The 20061-nt window shown below is 42.4% G+C and overlaps 1 protein-coding gene across 2 annotated transcripts in view; it reads right to left on the bottom strand.

Annotated features, from left to right (window-relative positions):
* The window catches only part of COMMD10 (COMM domain containing 10), a 188765-nt gene extending 175480 nt beyond the window's left edge, over positions 1–13285 (bottom strand). The window contains exons 1-4 of one of the 2 annotated variants that reach the window (XM_032842236.1): positions 13190–13285; positions 11777–11867; positions 3870–3980; positions 1669–1824 (exon numbers count right to left, since the gene is read on the bottom strand). In XM_032842236.1, the coding sequence (XP_032698127.1) occupies positions 1669–1824; positions 3870–3980; positions 11777–11867; positions 13190–13230 (399 nt within the window). In that variant the 5' untranslated portion in view covers positions 13231–13285. The remainder of the gene's footprint in view (positions 1–1668; positions 1825–3869; positions 3981–11776; positions 11868–13189) is intronic. The other variant, XM_032842237.1, reaches the window with a different exon arrangement.
* Positions 13286–20061: the final 6776 nt, after the last annotated feature.

Below are 20061 nucleotides of genomic sequence, written 5' to 3'. Positions count from 1 at the left end.
TTTGTTACTAGGAAAATACAAATTAAAAACACAAAATACCACTACAAACCTCAGTAGAATAGCTTCGATAAACGCAACTGACAATACCAAGTAGTGACAGGTACAGGAACCCTCACAGAACACGGGGGAGAATACGCAGTAATACCAATCCTTCACAGATCCTCACAGGAAATCAGAGAGGAGAGAGAACGCTTCCCAGCTGGTTTTGCAACGCCATTTTCCCCTGATGCTGCTGAAGACATCACAAGGAAACCACAGACTGATCTCTTTTAAGAACACAGAAAAATTTTTAACAAAACATTAGCAAGCCAAATAGCAACATATAAAAAGGACGATACTCCATAGGCAAGTGAGACTGACCCCAGGAAGACAGAGTGGGATATAAACCTGAAAATCAGTTATGTAACAGAACCTACTAGGAGAAAAAGGTCAAAATCTCTATGAGCCTCTTAACCTCCACTGAGTAAGGGTTACTGAAGAGCTCTGAAACGCTGCTGTTATTTTGTGTTTGCCCCAAAGCCTTGACTTCGTTCACTAATTGGTGCTCAACAAATACTGAATATATTCTGCGAGGCACTAACACAGACACACAGAAACACACTAATTCTGTGATTCAGTTAAAATGCTGGAAGTCTTACACTCGGGTATGCAATTAAAAAGAAAAAACAAGGGGCGCCTGGGTGGCTCAGTGGGTTAAAGCCTCTGCCTTGGGCTCAGGTCATGGTCTCAGGGTCCAGGGATGGAGCCCCGCATTGGGCTTTCTGCTCAGCGGGCAGCCTGCTTCCCCCCCACCCTCTCTGCCTGACTCTCTGCCTACTTGTGATCTCTGTCAAATAAATTAAATCTTAAAAAAAAAAAAGAAAAGAAAAAGAAAATAACTCTGCCCCAGTACTCAGGGGGAAGAAAAAGGAGGACTGTCTCATTCTTTTTTTTTTTTTTTTTAGATTTTTTTATTTATTTATTTGAGAGAGAGCATGAGCGAGAAGGTCAGAGGGAGAAGCAGACTCCCCGTGGAGCTGGGAGCCTGATGCAGAACTCGATCCTGGGACTCCGGGATCATGACCTGAGCCGAAAGCAGTCGTCCAACCAACTGAGCCACCCAGGCATCCCATCATTCTTTTTTTTTTTTTTTAAAGATTTTATTTATTTATTTGACAGAGAGAGACACAGAGAGAGAGGGAACACACGCAGGAGGAGTGGGAGAGGGAGACTGAGCGACCCAAGCATCCTGGACTGTCTCATTCCTATTCTGAAGTCACAGAGGCAAATTTTAAACTGGCAAGTAAAACTAAGTCACACTCTGGCAGCCAATATGTCTGGAAATAATTTTATAGGAATACATACTGTATATACTCTTTCTTTTTCCTGACTATCTCTCTACAAAACATTACTACCTTTAAAAGCCTTAAGGTACAATGATGTTTACATTCTATTTTTTTTTTAAGATTTTAATTATTTATTTGACATAGAGAGAGAGATCACAAGTAGGTGGAGAGACAGGCAAACAGAGAGGGGGAAGCCGGCTCCCCGCTGAGCAGGGAGCCGAATGCAGGGTTTGATCCCAGGACCCTGAGATCATGACCTGAGCCGAAGGCAGAGGCTTAACCCACTGAGCCACCCAGGCGCCCCGATGTTTGTCATTCTTATTGGCGTAGGAGAGTCCTCTACCTTGTGGGGAGCAAGAATCCTCTGCCTGAATTTTTCAATGGTCTCTTGACCCACAGAAGACCAAGCACTGCTGAATGCCTCGGCTTTGTCCTGTGTGAGATGAATGGCCTCTAACTGCTGCTGCAAAGCCGCCGGCTTCACGTTGTGATACACCGCCTATGCAAGAGAAAAAAAAAGAAAATCGTATATATCCCCAGTAGTCATACAGAGACCTCGGATTATAACCAAATACAAAATCATTTCTAACTGATTTAAATTAAAAGAATATTTTCTATTTTATTGCAGATCTTTTTTCTTGTTTTACCAATAATAATATACACAACTGGAAGACGCAGGCTGAAAGGCCTAAACTATGCAGGCTACACATCTCCACTTTTGCCTCTGTTTCAAGTAATTCTAATACCACTTAACGCGAAAACTTCTTCTCTGCTTTTAGCTGTGCAAATGGTACCCTAATTAAATTATCATTTCCTTATTTCACTTAACAATTTCAAAGAACTGTTTTAGGCTCAGTTGGTTAGGTATCTCCCTTGAGCTCAGGTCATGATCTCAGGGTCGTGGGATCGAGCCCCAAGCTGGGCTCCACATTCAGCAGGGAGTCTGCTTGCAATTCTCTCCCTCTGCTCACCCTCCACCCCATTCATGCTCTCTCTCTCTCCCTCTCTCAAATAAATAAATCTTTAAAACAAACAGAAAACAAAGAAAGGTACAACTAACAAAAATTTTTCCAAGAAGCACTTTCTCAAAACTACCTTCATCTATCAACTTCCTAGGTACTACATAATAAAATATTATAAACATTTCTAATAACAACTGTTCTATTTCTTAATATAATTCTGGAACAAATTTCTCTTAAACCCCATGTTTCTCTGCCCCACTTAATTATCCTTTACTACTAGTAAAAGCTCCCCAGTGTTAAGAACAGTAATCACCTTAGTATCTGTAATCTGTACAAGGCTGTATGAAGTAGATGCCTGGGAGCTTGTCTTCCTAAATAGTGTTTGTTCACTAGAAGGCTCATGAAACTACAGTACTATTTAAACTTTTTTTTTTTTGAAGATTTTACTTATTTATTTGACAGAGAGAGAGATCACAAGTAGGCAGAGAGGGAGGCAGAGAGAGAGGGGGTAGCAGGTCTCCTGCTGAACAAAGAGCCCAATGTGGGGCTCAATCCCAGGACCCTGAGATCATGACTTGAGCTGAAGACAGAGGCTTAACCCACTGAGCCACCCAGGTGCCCCTATACTTTAATTTCACAAATATTCCACCAAGTCAACCTTCAGGAATTTACGGAGACTCTAATTTAAGCCTGGCAATGTGCTCGGTTTATAGAAGATGAGCTAAAGATATGATAGGTCCCTCACAAATTCAAAAGCTAGAGAAGGCTGACACACAGGAAATGATGAAAGACTAATGATATGCTCCACTCTGATGAGCCAAGAATAAAAGGAATCCGAAGCAGGGGACGATTGCCAAGTGTAAGGGTCATGGCAGCAGTGAGAAGAGATGGGACTTGAACAAAAAAGCTTAGTGCGCTGAACACAGACAAAAGCAAGGGAAGCAAAATGGCAGCTCAGTATGAAGAACTTGACAAAAGCCCTTTGACAACTACTTCTCTTCTAAATGTTTTATTATCCTAGTTAAAGAAATCCCCCAAAATCATTGTTCTTAAATAAGAGATGTTTGTTTCTCCAAGTTATAACACCAAGTAACAATGAATAAAAATATTTTATACCTGTCTCAAGTCAATGAAGTCATGAGTCATGCTGTCAAATACTTTGCTTATGCTACCCAACATTCAGATTTTTGGAAGAATGCAATACTGTAGAAAAAACACATACATTCAATTTTTTTTTTTTAAGATTTTATTTATTTATTTGACAGACAGAGATCACAAGCAGGGAGAGAGGCAGGCAGAGAGAGAGGAGGAAGCAGGCTCCCTGCTGAGCAAAAAGCCCGATGCGGGGCTCAATCCCAGAACCCTGGGATCATGACCTGAGCTGAAGACAGAGGCTTTAACCCACTGAGTCACACAGGTGCCCCCTCAATTTTTTCTCTTAATACATTGAAATTCTCAAGTAGAATACATCCACAGCTCCCATCTGTACACATTTTAAAGAAATAAAATGTTACAGCTACCAAAGCAGTACAAATCTGCACTAAACAAACCATGGTTACGAAGTCTGGGGCACTTGGAATACCTGTTCTAAAATGAATGAGATCGTTTCAAGAACCAGGTGAAGATCTTGTTTCTCCAGAGAAAACGCAGCCTGAAGTTTTTCTTCTTCTTCTTCACTGAAACTGTTCTCAGCCTAGAACACAAAAAGCAAGCTATTAGCCCACATCAGGTATTCAAAACGTAAACACTTGACAGAAGACTCCCTGAAGATTCACGTATTCATACATGGATGAGAAACTGAAAGAAAAAGTGAAACAAACGAATGTGTTCGTACATTTCAATATCTCAAAATCACAGCACAATCTGAGAGTTGGATCATGCCAAATCAAGCTCATTTTAAATTAAAAAAAGACATTAAGTTCTATGATTTACAGGAGATGGAAACTAATGGTAAATACCAAAAGAAATGGACATTTAGAAAAAATACTAGAAGGTAACACCCCAAAATGTTAATAACAGTTAATAGTAATGTCCATCTTCCTCATGCAAATATATTTACTGAGTATTTATTACGTGCTATAGAGAAAGTTCATGTCCTCAAGTATACAATACTCTAGTTAGAATGGCACATAAAAACAAATATTCAAGTAATTTTCATTTTGAGGAGTTCTGCAAAAATGTGGGTTATGACAAGAGCATCTATAAAGCAGGAAGTTAAGTCTTTTTTAGAATTTTAATACATATTTTCCCAAATCTCTATGTTATGCATTAACTTTATAACCAATATATAAAAGATAGTTAGCCACCTGAGTAGAACCTCTGCCTAGTGTCCTTTCTTTCATATCCAAAATAATCTCCTCGATCTAAACACACTGGTCTAGTAAGTATGAAAAATGTACACTACTAGAACAACTTTAAAATAAAAAGAACTACTTCATCCACATATTAAAAACACCTTTCCCTGCAGCCGCCTCTCCCTAATAGCAACATGGAGAAATTTCAGAAGTTCCTCAAGTCCTTGCCTGGACAGCTTGGATGAGGTACACTTACACGGCTATTGAACCAAAGCAGCACTGCAACTTGAATTGAGCGTATTTTGAAAGGCCAGTCGCCAGAACTCCCAGCCCCTACTACCTGTTTTACAACTGAGAAAATCGTGAACCAAATTTGGCCAAAAGGCCTATCACTTACCTCAAAAGCAATATTCTGACTTAAAAGTTTCAGCATTTCTGTGACTACCATACATCTTCGTGAAATAATGACCTATAGTACCAGATTTTATCAATATGCGGAATATAACAATGATATTACATATATATAACCACTGAACCACAAGTTGCATTAAATTCAATGGATATTTATAGTTTAACTTCCAAGTTAGTCCACTGGATTCCTTTTACCATACATCAAGTAAGCTGCTTTGACAAAATAGTATTAGTGATTGAGCAGGTAGAAAAATAAACTTCAGTGTCCCCAATATGTATAAGGAAGGGAGATTTTTAAAAACGATACACCACTGGGGCGCCTGGGTGGCTCAGTGGGTTAAAGCCTCTGCCTTCGGCTCAGGTTATGATCCCAGGGTCCTGGGATCGAGCCCCACGTCGGGCTCTCTGCTCGGCGGGGAGCCTGCTTCCTCCTCTCTCTCTGCCTGCCTCTCTGCCTACTTGTGATCTCTGTCAAATAAATGAATAAAATCTTTGAAAAAAAAAAAAAAAGACACACCAGGGCGCCTGGTGGCTCAGTGGGTTAAAGGCTCTGCCTTCGGCTCAGGTCATAATCTCAGGGTCCTGGGATCGAGTCCTGCATTGGGCTCTCTGCTTGGCAGGGAGCCTGCTTCTCCCTCTCTCTCTGCCTGCTTCTCTGACTACTTGTGATCTCTGTCAAATAAATAAATAAAATCTTTAAAAAAATAAATAAATAAAAATAAATTAAAAAGATACACACAAAAAAAGAGAGAGAGAGAGACACTCTCAAGATTTTCAAGGGCTTATATTAATAAAGTGGTGTGGCGTGAAGGGGTACGAGGGAATATTTATCTTCCCCCATCCACAAGGGAAACACCAGTCATGCAACCTTAAAATAAGGTGGAGCTTAAAATATGGGAACTTAAGAGCAAACAGAGAATACAGCTATACACAAAGTTCCAAACATAGAGTCAATACCTTGCTCCAAAAACAACCTTGGGTAGATAAGTATCAAATATTAAGTACCTCTATTTGTTTCCAAAACAGTAGCAATTTCACTTATCTCTCTACCAAAACACCCCCCTTCATACCTAGGAGTAAAAGAGAAGGTAAAAGAGACACATTCTTTTTTATCCTCTCAATGCAAAAAAATTAAAGCCCAGGTTTATAAAATTAGAGAGTGAGTGTCCAAGAAACTTAAATTTTAAAAATGGAAAGTGACTGTTAATTTTTTCTACATGTTTAAAGAGAGTAGACCATACACATACACACACACACACACACACACACACACACACACACATACACAGAAAGAAAATACAACACATAAAGAATACAAGGTAGGGCACCTGAGTGACTCAGTGGGTTGAGCCTCTGCCTTCGGCTCAGGTCATGATCTCAGGGTCCTGGGATCGAGCCCCACATCGGGCTCTCTGCTCAGCGGGAGCCTGATTCCCCTCTCTCTCTGCCTGCCTCTCTGCCTGCTTGTGATCTCTGTCTGTCAAATAAATAAATAAAATCTTAAAAAAAAAAAAGTACTACCTTGCATTCTTTTTTTTTTAAAGAAAAAAATGTGTAGTTCCTGTGTTTTTGTGTACCTTCTTCACTTACCACTTTTATCAGAGATCATTTTATCTCTGATAAAAGTGGTAAGTGAAGAAGGTACACAAAAACACAGGAACTGCACATTTCTAAGTGTATGCACTTGTGTATGCATATGTGTATTTACTAACACATGGAAAAAGATCTGCAATAGAAACCAAATTGGTGAAGGCTACCCCTGGGAAGGAGTGGTGGTTTTATGATACCTGAAAATTCTTTAGCACTCCTCCCTTCAAAAGATGGAGCCTAATTTCTTTCCCTTGAATGTGATCCAGGCTTAGTGAATTACTCCTAACAAAAAGAATATCGGGGCGCCTGGGTGGCTCAGTTGTTGAGCGTCGGCCTTCGGCTCAGGTCATGATCCTGGGTCCTGGGATGGACCCCAGCATCGGGCTCCCTGCCCAGTGGGGAACCTGCTTCTCCCTCTCCCACTTCCCCCTGCTTGTGTTACCTCTCTCACTGCATCTCTCTCTGTCAAATAAATAAATTAAATCTTAAAAAAAAAAAAAAAAAGAATACAGTAAAAGTGAAGCTATGTGGTATCCCAGGTGAGGTCATAAAAAGGACACACCTCCCTCTTTTGGTCACTGGTCCTGGAAGAAGCCAACTTCCATGTCGAGAGGAAAGGCTTGTCTAGCAATAACTGAGGCCCCCACCAGGTAGCCATAATGGAAAGAAATCCTCCAACGCCAGCCAAACTTTCAGTTACAGCAGCCCAAACAACATCTGACACACCCTCACCAGAACCCCGAGCCAGAATCACCCAGCCAAGCCACCCTAAATTCCTGACCTACAGGGACTGTGAGTATAATAAATGTTGATTGTTATTTTAAGGGCTAAGTTTTGGGTAACTTGTAATTCAGCAATAGATAACTAATACAGGGGAGAATTAAGATGGATAGGAGGGCGAAAGTTAACCAAGGGGGCATTTCAGTTTGCCATACTACTTAAATTTCTTAAACAAAAACTTATTCAGAAACTACGTAATTTAAAACTTATTAAGATGCTTAAATTAAGCACTATGAGAATTTTGAACTAGAAGGGCACAAAAGAAGCAACTAAAAAAAATCCCTTTTTCCAACTTTTCGGGGTTTTTTTTTGAAGACATTTTCTTAATATGTGTGATGAGTAAACTAACCTCAGTTGAAATCAGATCACATTCTTTAGAAAAGGAGAGCTGTCTTCTACTCTATGAACATAGGATATTATCTAAATAATTATGAAAGTAGTTAGCTTTTAAAAACTCAGAGCATGGATTCAGGGACAGAGCAGCCCACTGTCCAGAGCCCAAGCTCTGACTCACGTTCAAAGTCATACATACACACAAAGACCTCTGTGAAAGAACACACGGTACTAGTATTCTGGAAATACCGTAATTGAAAGAGCATATATATTGTTCTTACCCAATAAACCAATTTGTAAGAAGCCTTTCATCTTACAGTAACTACAAAATAAATATATTTGCAGAGATCAAGTACCCTTTACTTTTTGGTCCACATAGGCAAGGCAAATGCTCCTTTGCACAAGACTCTCCTACACATAAGACATGTAAAGGCACAGGCATTAAACACCCGCAGCACCCTCCATATGTTGTTAACAGCCCAGAAAATTCTGAGGCATTTTCTATAGGCTGGGGTTCACATGTGTGATTGTCCTTTATTTAACATAATAAGAGATTTCATTGTGTCATAATGGGGAGAAAAGAGGTAAAGAAAAGTAAAAGAACTTTTATTTTAAACTTCTGAAAGCAATCTTTCTGAAATGTACAGTACCCATTCTAGACTTTTGTAAACAAAGTATATCAGATTAAACTCATTTCTTAGGATGACTCAGGTCACAATTATGAGCATCAGAATTCTGGGGTACAGTATCATAAAAAACTTTTAAGAGACATTGGAGATTTTTTACTTCAGGAAAAAACCCTCAGATTTCTGGGCATTTCAGTGTCTTGAGTCTAATTTGCATAATTCTCCCACTTCCTTCCATGATCAACCGTCAATTCTTGAAACCGCCCCCATGCCCATCACTGGTGCTTCTTCATCCCCCAGTTGGCTGGGTCTAGTCTGCCATGGCCAGGAATTCAGTGAGCCGATCTCTCAGAATGAAACACACAGCACAGTTAGATCAACAGGCTTTGTGTATGACCTACGAGTCTCTCTAGCAGAGCAAAGTACAGGAGTCTTTCTAATTGCAGGAGTTATGAAAGCCATTTTTTTTTTAAACTCAGAGGCCATAAATTGTTATCTCTGAGTCCTCAGCTATGGAAGTTACTCTGACTTCTGTCAGTGTTCTCCAGTGCAGGCTCTATTAGCATGCTGGACAGGGCAATTTGGGCAAGACCGTTCTGCACATTGCAAGACATTTAGTTCCAGGGCATTAAATGCCAATAGCACCCTCCACACGTTGTAAAAACAAACAAACAAACAAACAGAAAAACTAAAACACTCCAAAACTTCCCAAGTGTTTCTATATGATAGGACAAGCCAAGAAGATGATCAGTTCAAAGACGACTTCCAGACCCAAGTTTGGACACACCCATATTCTATATCTCAGCTTACTTTTCCTATGTTTATTCTAATTAGGGAATTCAAGGAATCAGTCTGGACAAAAACAGATATCCTCTGCCCGCAAGCAAATCAAAGTGTCAAGCTGATAACATTTAGAACAGCAACCCAATCTCTGAAACTCTTCACTGATCTACCCATGCCAGGTTTCACTGTTCTAAGGGCTCAGCTTGTCTCAAGGCAAACGTCCACTTAACAGACCAAGAGTACATAAAAGAAAGCTGGCATATCCTGAATGTCAATGCAAACTTTATTCGATAAGAACTCTTATCACAAGAGGAGCCCCTCTAAGAAGAACATTCCCTGAAACTGCCCAGGAAAAAAAAATTTGCACCTTTCCTGACTTTCTTCCTTAGCAGGCGAATTATCAGCTACATATGTTTTTGTTCTCAGTTGCTTCAGCTGCCAACAACCTCACCTTCTTGCTCCCCCACCACCGACAGCATAGCATTCAAACACCTCTGTGGAATTCTCTGGCCACCCACTTACTCTAAGATGGACACTAACTTACTTAGAACTCGATATGACTGAGAGGGTCAAAGACAAACTACTCACAGTTTTCCTGCTAATGTCCCAGCCTCCCTTGCTATAGAGAACAAAGATGTATCTAAGAGTTTTTTGTCCCATGTTTTCAATAAGTGTAAGAAGGCAGCCACCAGCTCAGGAAATCAAAGCAGACCTTCTATATTGATTGCCTACATCATTTACTTTTAGACTAATTTATATACTGTACTGTGTGCTTTTCCTGAGGTGTACTGTAAGGGATTAAAGGAATGGATTCTGGAACCAGGCTGCTTACTCACTAACTGTGTGACCTTGGGAAAATTATTTAACTGGCCTCTATCTCAGTTTCTCTGTGAATAAAATAAGGATAACAATAGTACCTACTTCCTAAAGTTGCTATAAGGATCAGATGAACTAATAACACAAAGCCATTAGAGCAGTAGCAGAGAGAGTGATGTAACTGTGAATCACAAAACCACAGAAATGTGGCTGCTCTTAGATTGTTGTGGTGATTCCTCCTGTCTCTCCATCTCTATCAGAGACTCCTTATAGCCAGGAATTTAGAGGGCCTGCATGGGTTTTGTGTTTCCCCTGCAAGGCACAGAATGAACTCCAAGAATGGCTCTTGGGCGCCAACTGCATCAGCGCCAAGGTATTAGGTATGGAAAATGTAAAGATGATTAAGACATGATACTCAAGGTATTCAAGGTCAGCAAAAGACCCTGTATCCTAAAACAACTACAATGCAGTACTGAAATGAGGTGCCAACGAAGCGAGTGTTTTAGAAGCACAGAAAACAAACTAACTGCTGAGAGCGAGACGGCCAAATCCTTGACCTAGTTTTTTCACAACAGAAGGGAAGAAAGACATTTCAGATAAGGGAAAGAGTATATGCACAGACATAGAGTTGGAAAAGTTCGCCGTTATGTTCTTGTAAAAGAGTATAGCCCAGTGTGACTGGAGCACTTGCAAACTGGGAATAATACGGCTTGTGGCCATTATTATACTGTCATTATAAGGTGATTTTAATATGATACAATGCGAAAGATTTTGAACTTTTTCCCATGGGGCAATGGGAAGTCAACGATGGCTTTAAACACTGTACAGATATGATCAATTGGGTTTTTTTTTTTCATTTTTTGTTTCTTAGGGAAAAAAAAATATTTGGAGAGATGAATGGACTAGCATTATGAAGCAGCGATAGGAGGGAGAAGACTTCCGGCAGAGATACCAGTTTGAAGGCAGTTACTGCGGTCTACAGCAGGGGTGTTAAGGATCTGAACTAGGACTATGAAGAAAACCTGGATTTGAGAGACACATCAGAGGAAGAAAGGGCTCAGAAGGGGGCTGGCTCCCAGGAAAAAGAAGAGGAAAGGGTCCAGGTTCTCCGGGTATGGTAAAGAAGTGCTAAGTCACTATATTGTACACCTGAAACTAGTATTACACTGTACTAAATGGAATTTAAGTAAAAACTAAAAAAAAGTCCAGGTTCTCATTTAATGGTGGTACCTGACACCACCAGGCAGAGCAGTTACCAGTTACTAGGTGCGCCATAAACACGTGTGGGATGGAATTAAATTTTTATAACCTGATACAGAAATTAACTTAGAACAGTGACCGAGCAGTGAATCAGTAAACGTCAATGTGTCCAAAATGACCAAAACCTTGAAATAAAAAGAAGAGGCACATTAAATAAAATATTAAATACTGGGTGTTAGCAAAACCATAACATTATTTGTAGGAAAAGAATGAAATCAGAATTTTCCCAAAACATATTACACAGAACCTGAGTCTCCAAATATTTACCATGATACGAGAGTTCCAAGGTCACACACGTTTGGAAAATCTTGCACACCATATTCACCCTTAAATATTTATTGTAAACATTACCATAAAATATACTCCCAAAAAATATATATAATATATACACTCTGAAAAGTTCCATAATAAAGAAGATTAGCTTTAATGAAAGGAGAGTTTCCCAAACTTAGGACCATGGGACATCACAAAATGTCCTAGAGAGCCAAGGACGCACTGGGGAACACTACACTTCGGAAAAAGTTTTTCAAGGAGAAACAAAGAATTTCAGTGCAATCACAAGAAAGTATAAACTGCAGAAATACAAAAATACAAACCTTCAGGTGAAGTTTTTGAAGAATTCGGGTGAGCAATCGTGGAAATCTTCCTGTATCTATTGCATTTAGCAGCGACACTGCTTTTTTCATGCTAAATAAATTTGTAAAACAAAATTTTAAAATGAGTTTTAAAATGAGTGAACTGTTCTTGCCGTAAGTACACTTGTCTACAATTGCTGTTGTCTCAAAATTTCCATTTCAACAACTCTGGTTGCTATAAAGAAGTCCAAATGATGTCCCTCAAAGGAGGCAGGACGATTCCAAAAAGATGCCTCCCAAAAGTACTTGTCCATTTGGAAAGTTTCTCTTTCTTTGGGGGCAAGGCCCTCAACTAGAGGAAGCTTGCACTTTGTGGGGGATGGCATTAACTCAGCAGTGAATATTTACTGACCCTAACCCACAGAGGAACTACGGAAAGAATGGAAGGAGGAAAGTGGGATTGACACCAAAATACAAAAAAAGAATGCTGCATGGCAGGTAATGGAATAAATACATATAAGGCAAAGTCAGTTGGGGTAACAGTACACAGTTGTTTTAAAACTGTGCCTCAACGATAATAATCAACTTTAAATTATCATACAGGTTATGGTTTACTCATGTGGTGGGTGTTAAACAGGACACTGATGTGAGGGGAGAAACTGGGCGTCAGGACTCAAGGAATCCAGAAACAAGGAAGAACTGTGAAATGACAATTCTCTTCTTCAAGAAGATCCCTGTCCAATTCAGGGACATGGAAAGTACTTCCCAACACCTCAGCAATTTTTCCGCATCCGCACACTACCTGCCCTAGTATTTATTTTTCATGAAATTGGAGTGATTTCTATTTAAGTAACTGCATTTTAACAGAGAACTTTATATCACCACTTTGGGCCCCCGACCTTACCTACCATAAGTAGAAATGAACTAAAAATAAATAAAATGAAATCCAAAGCCATGTTACCAGACTCTGGCCTGATACTGTTACCAGCCCCAAACTCCCAATCTGAGGACTATTCTCTCTTGATTGAAAAGGGATACTGACACCTGTTACGGATTAAAGACCGTCCAGCCCCGCGGGGAGCCTTTCTCATACTCAGGCCTGAGAGAGAGCGGAAAACAGAAAAAGGGCATAGCTTTGCACGTGATTCAGCACTACTCCAGGCGGGCGTGAGCACTTTCGACCCCACACTCTGGGAACGGTGACACACAGCACACACTGTCCGACTGACCCCAGCTGCCAGGCCCTGGAGCCCCACGGAGGTGAACCACTGAGAGGGTGAGACGCCCACAGCCCCCGGCACTCCCGCGGGGCCGCACGGCGACTTCGCCAGCTCCGCGCCCACCCCCCACCGCCGGGCCCCGCCTCGGAGCCAAGGCGACAGCCAGCTGAAGCGTCCTGGTGGCGCCCGGTCCGTGCCACCCCTGGGCGGCTACCTGGGGCTCTCCGGCAGGATCAGCGCCGTGGCGGCCGCCATCCTTGAAGCTCCCTCGCCTGCCTCCGCCCGTCAGCTGCCTCCAGCCCAGCCAATGACCGCAGGCCTACGGAAGGCCGGAAGGCCCAAGCCGCGCCGCCTCCGCCTTCGCCTCTGGACGCTTGAGTGAATTCCATGCTCGGTCTTCCAGGGAAGAGGGACCCTCCTGGCTGTCTTCCCCCGCTGTCACTGTTCTGCCTCAAGCCGAATGTTCGCCTATGAACTTATTTATATTTACCTATTTGCCTATTATCCATGCACAGCGGACCCTCGAGCAACGAGCGGCTAAGGTTGCCCACCCTGCCTCAAGTCAAAAATCCACATGGAACTTTGGAGAATCCCCCCAAAACCTAAGTATGAACAGCCACCTGCTGGCTGGACGCCTTGCCTTACCGGTAACAGTCGGTACGTGTATTGTGCATGCTGTATTTATTATATACTGCATTATTACAATAACATAAGCGGAAGAAAGCTGGGGAAAAGACGATGTTACTGAGAAAACCGTAAGGAAAATACATGACGGTGCTGTACTCTATCAAAAGAATCCGAGCAGGAGTGGGCCCGCACAGCTCACACCTGTGTTGTGCCAGGGTCAGCTGTGCATATATCTGGATATGGGCATGTATTTTTACGTCGTTGGCACGTATGAGCATCTATTTAGGTGCGTGTACATATACACAAATATTTTTTTTTTAACAGAGGGACTTTAAGCACCCAGCATAGCTAGTGTCTAGCCTGCGCTGCAGAGGGGAAGGCGGTGAAACGCTCTCCCTGAAAGCAGCCTGGATGTCACACATCCACCCACTGGAGAGGTCATGCCACCAGCTCCAGCCTCGGGGCTTCCTGTATCTGTATCCCTGTATTCATTGAGCGCCTACTGTATACCAGATACTGTGCTAGGCACTTGGGACCGAAAAGACCAAAATTCCTGCCCTCGGGGTTTGCTCGCAGTTCAAACGGACGTTTCATTGCGCCCCTCTGCGGTGTGGTGCTGAGCTAGGTACTGCTTCGTAGGGGACACTCAGCCCCGCAGAGACTGCCATTTAGAACCTCACAATAGATCAGGGACACAACGTGGGTTCACAAATACGTTTGCCCGCCTCAGAGAAAAACATGAAGGGCCCTCCAGGGGATTCAGTGATGGGAAGAGTGGTAAGCAGGGGGGATAGGTTCGGGAAAATTTCCTGTTGCAGGTGGCTTGAGGTCTTGAAGGAGAGATTGGGGCATGTGCCCTGGAGCTTAGTGAGAAATGGGGAGTCATTAATGTTTTTTCTTTTCTTTCTTTCCTTTTTTAAGATTTTATTTATTTATTGGACAGAGAGAGAGAGCACAAGCAGGGAGAGGGAGATGAAGGTTCTTCGCTGAGCAGGGAGCCCCATGCAGGGGGTCTCTATTCCAGAACCCTGGGATCATGACCTGAGCACCCTTAACCAACTGAGCCAGTCTGGCGCCCCCATTAATGTTTTCAAGCAGAGAAATTTTTGTGATGAGAGCTGCTGTCCTTTTTTTTTTTTTTTTTTTTTTTTTGGTCTTCCTTTTGGTTTTTGTCCTTTGAAAATTACTATCAGTGGAATGATGATTGGATTGGAAAGAGGTAAGCAGAAAGTCAAACAGGGAACTACTGCAATAATCTATGGAAAGGAGTAAAATCCCATGGTAGTAAAATAGCTTTGTAGAGTGAAAAAATACAGTGAGTGAGTTAGTGTTACATTTCAGCTGTAGAATCTTTGGGAGCTGGCAAAAGATTGAATTTAATTTTCCTACCTAATTATGTTTTACTTAAATTATTATTTAAATTAGTTGGCATTCCTAGAGCAGCCCCAAAAACATCCTAACTGAAAGGAGAAGCCAGATTGCAAATTAAAAGTGAATAATCCCCACATGGATAATTGAGTCAATTATACACTGTGTTGAACACATACAAATACATTTAATTCCACAACACTCCACACACTCCCCAACTTGTGCAGTGTCTGAAAAAGATGTATGCAAATCTACATAAATTATAGGTCTCTGATACAAACACAGATTACTATACCTGGCATAATTTTAGAAGGACCCCAGTTTCCCTCGACTTCTGAATAAGTTCCCTTTCGTCTTCATTCATTGCCTGAAGCAGGGATACCACCCCTCTAAAACCATTTGGAATCGCTAGTGAAATTTACCTCCTCAGTTCCTTCGCAACCACAGCTGGGATTTTGAGAGAAATGGCATCAAGATGGTTGGAGCCCTGAATCCATGTAACTTGGAACAAAGCACTTTTCCTCCCTTAAATTTCTTATTCATGTCTTATAATGTATGTGTTGGCTTCCCTGGGCTGTGGTAAGAATTAAACAGTGTCACGTGTGTATGGGAGAAGTACTCTCCCCCCTAACTCAAAGCACAGACTTCCAAGGTTTTGGGAAAAAAAAAAAAGTCTCCAGGATTTTTCTTGGTTTCACTGATGGGGGTTATCACTTTTTATTGGTACTTGTTGCTATAAAGGCTTGAGGCAGAGAATAATTTCACCCCTTAAGTGAGACCCTCAGCCAAAATATTTCTGTGGTCTCTGGCGTATACGCATACGGATCTATGACGAAGTCCTTTATAGTTGTCTATCTGTGGCCACCTGCTAGAGACAGGATACTTACCTCCTTGAAACATGGTTCCATAGTACACTGTACCCCTAACCCTCAAACCTGTCAACTCATCTTGATGATGGATCCGTAGACCAGATCAGCTGCCCCTGATCGGTTAGGACTATGACACATACTGAGTGCCCCCAAGTTTCTTCCATATCCTTGCCTTCGTTGCAACTTTTGCCAAATCCAACTTTTTTGTTGTTGTTCTGTGTTAGTCTGCGTTCTCTAGAAAACAGCCTGAATTACCTGCTAGGGCATCCCTGGGGACGGTCATTGCAGGGAATTAGGAGTGTGCGTGCAAAAGGGAAGGAAGGAAAGAAGGGAAGCAAATACAAGGTGGCATGTTATCTAGCTGGTTCCAGATCGAAAACCTTGTGTATTTCTCAGTACTGTCATATTTCCAGAAACACTATTTCGAGGTACTGTGTCTTAGAACAGCCAGGAGGTGGGAAGGAGCAAATTTGTCTACAGACTCTTTCCAGTCTTCTGTCTCTTGTTGATCAAAATTTGTCCCATGGCTCAGACCTCCTCTGGACTCCTGGAGTATGTCCCCTGGCACCTGTAGGCATTCACTGGAAAACCCAGAGTAGGATCTGATTCCCAAACCTATAGCAGAGGTGAGCTCAGGGCTCAATCCCTCCCCATCCCTCTCTCCAGATGTCTCCTCTCCCACCCACCCCTCACCAGCCAAGGGTGGGAGCAAGTGGCAGGGGCCCTAAAACAGTTCTAAATTCCCAGGGGCCCATTTATTGGGAAATTTGAACAATGCACTGCCTGAGACACAGTGAGGCTGAGCATATCTGGAGAGGTACATCACTCAGAGATGGTTTTACTCCTCAGGTGGAGTGTCAACCAAAGAGTTAGTTCCTTGAGCCCTGAACGCTTTAGCTCTTTGGTGATGCAACCTGTTTAGTTCACCTATGCCTGGTGGTTTTACAAAAGTCTACAGCAGCACAGTTGGAGTGAGGTCCACTGTGTGCTGGAAGCTAACATTGCCTTCTGGGTGTGACCTTTGTCCTGTTTGGAGCCCCTCCCTTTGGGTGAGTTCTTTTTCAAGGGCCCCAAGGCCATTTTCTGCAATACAGTCTGCACCCACTCTCTTCCCCACTGGGCGTGATTTATATCTTTGACCCTCAGTGAAGTAAATACAAGATCTGAGCCTTTCCCCATCCAAAGTCTCCACCAAACCTTAAGTAAACCATGAGTACACCCAAGAGCCCAGCCCAAATTCATGCAAATAATTATCTTTGGAGAAAGTGTAACACTATTCACCCAACACACTAGTACCTGAGCCCCAGGAACCCAGGTCCAGTAGGGATGACCTTACAAGTAAGCTCTTGATAAATATTGTCAAACTGGGGGTATAGACATTTTATTATGCACCTAGAATATTCTGACGGTGGGTTAGCTAAGCAACTGGCCCAGGTCCTTAATGCTGTGAAGGTCTGTCGTCCTATAACTCATCCTGAGTTTTTTGGGTGAACTATCAAAGGTAGTTTATAGTCACATAAGGGCAGAAGCCTAGAACTACCTAGAACTCACTGCCCTATCCCCCAGATGACTGTCAAACCCAAAATTCACATTCAGCTACTTTGTTGCATTCGCTTGCAGAAGCCATCGGCCCAGTTTTTCTCCTCCTCAACTCAACACCGCACGGAACACACACCCGCACGGAACACACACCTCCCCCTCTCCACACCACTCCTCGGTCACAGTTGTGAGGCCTGTTTTTAGCTCTCTAGTCAGCACTTGCCTCATAGGTGTGAGAGAATCAGTCGGAGTGGAACTAAAGAACACCGTTCTAGATGAGACACATGTAATTGTTCCTTCCACATTTTCTCCGTCAATTCTCGGGGGAATGAAGTTTCAAAATTGCCTATTTTTATCTATGAGTCGGTTATGTGACTGTTCCTGTCTGATGTGAGATACATCAGGAATAAAGAAGGCACGAGCATCACCTGTCCTCTGAGTATTTGCACACCAGGCTGTGATGTGGAAAGGAGGTGAGAAGCTTAGAAGGAAAAGAAAAGAGAAAAGAAAAGAAAAGAAAAGAAAAAGAAAAGAAGGAATAGTATCGAAGCCACATTTGCCCATAACAAAGAGTATTAACCAAATGGAGGGTGGGCAAGGGCATGGGAGAGAAACATTTATTAAAATGTGACAAATATCTACTCCGTGATACATGAACAGATCCCTTTCTGATCTATTCTTACAGTTGAAACCCATCTCAAATTATCACCCCTCTATTTTAATTTGCACCTAGTTTCCTCCATTCTCCTTCCCCGAGGCCTGTGCCATTAACGGGACTGATATTTACACATAAGACGTGTGAAGGATTAAACGGTTTCTTCGGTAATTTCCACCAGCGAACACAGTTGGAAAATAAGTTGGTGGCGCTTCCCACACGTATTGCATGGGTGCCTCGTACCCAGTGACTAGCAAAGAAATAAAAGTAGTAGACACCACAAACATGCAACAGAAAAAGGAAAACCCGCTCATCAACGGCGAACGAGAAAAGCATAACTTAATCACACATTTGCAGAAGTGTCTGCCAGGAAAAGAAACCAAGCGTCTGCCCTGCTTAAGACGGACTCTAGAGGTGATTTCCCCCGCCTGCTAAAACAGTGCTAGAAAAAGAAGGCATCCACAAAGCCACGAGAATTCCCCAGTGTACATATTCCCCCATTTAGAGAGGAGCAGAATGGGAGGTAAATAGCCAAGGGGAAGGTGTGGGAAATCCCTGAAGGCTTGAAGTCTGTGAAGGCCCGATAAGGGACCCAGTGGAGAAATCACTCTTCCGTTGCCTCTGGGTAAGGGGAAAAATAGAGCAGTCAGGCAGGAACAACAAAACTATATCTCGTATTCCAAGCGAGAAGTAAGGAGTTGGAAATTTGAAAAGAGAAAGTAAGAAGGAAGTCAGTGGGAACAGTTACATTGGAGCCGCAGTGAAATCAGACGTCCCTCAACAACCCTCCCCCTGCCCTGTTAACGCTGGCTGAAATCCGTGGGCACCCAAGTCCCTCCCCTATACGAAGTGGAAATCAAAAGAATGAAATAGGGAAGTGAGGGGCACCTGGGTGGCTCGGTAGGTTAAGAGTCTGACTCAGGATTTCGGCTCAGGTCATGATCTCAGGGTCCTGAGGTCGAGCCCCAGGTCGGGGCTCCATGCTGAGTGTGGATCCTGCTAAAAGATTCTCCCTCCTTCTCCCTCTGCCCCCGCCCCAATCCTCAAAAAAGGGGGCAAGTCTTACGGAATAGGGAAGTGAACCTCAGGTCTGGCCCAGGAGGACTCAGAAGCTCTGTGGTGCCACAGTTAATGAAGGATTGATCTAAAAAGCCGAGGGCATCCCTGCTCGGGGACTGAACATGCCCCTAAAAGTGGAGTAATTCCGGATACAGGACAGTGAATAAAATCTCAGAGTTGAGAAGCTGAAAATTAAATCCACGGAAAAAAAATGCTACCCTCAACTCCGACATCCCCTTAAGTTTTGGGAGAGAAATAGATGGAAGGCAATAGTGAGCCATCAAGCTGGCATCCTGGATGGAAAAACACACAGCTCTCATAGCAGCAGGCAAAAGAACTAGAAAACTTTGGCACCACATCAGAGGTCTGGGCAGAGCTGTCCACGCTCCGCACAAATAAGATGAGAAAAAAGGGACACGGCAACTCTGCAGTCATCCTAAAAATATACAAAAAAGAGAGATACGGTATGCAAAAAAAGCAAAAACAAAACAAAACAAAACAAACAAACAGATAAAAAGTGCAATCTGGAATAAAATATAACCTAAGAGGCAGAAGAAAATCCCATGTGAATGCTCAAGATAGCACTTAGTGAGAAAAGTAATTCAGTGGAACAAGAGCTAAAAGATAACTTGGAAAAAAACATAAAAATTAGACGTAGAAGGCGTTGTGAAACCAAAGAAAGAGATTGAGGACTAAAGCACACCATCTCCTAACTAATACATAAACCAGAAATGGAGAGAAACAGACTAAACACAATAGCAAATTGAATTTTTAACAGAAAGGAAGGACTAATCACAGCAAAGGAAAGAGACGAACACAAAGTAGATACTGAGAACACAGAAAGGCCAACCCAAAGATAACTATGTCCCCAAGGCAAAGAACCCAACAAATAGACACAAAAATACATTCAAATGTTGTAATAAGGAGTCTGACTCCGCTTTTGATGTTTGAGGGCTCAAAGCTTTCAAG

The sequence above is a fragment of the Lontra canadensis genome, unplaced genomic scaffold (genome assembly GCF_010015895.1).
Source record: "Lontra canadensis isolate GAN:19392208 unplaced genomic scaffold, GSC_riverotter_1.0 scaffold126, whole genome shotgun sequence".
Taxonomy (NCBI): Eukaryota; Metazoa; Chordata; class Mammalia; order Carnivora; family Mustelidae; genus Lontra; species Lontra canadensis.
Note: the sequence above shows the minus strand (reverse complement) of the source record. Positions and strands in the feature narration are given on the sequence as shown.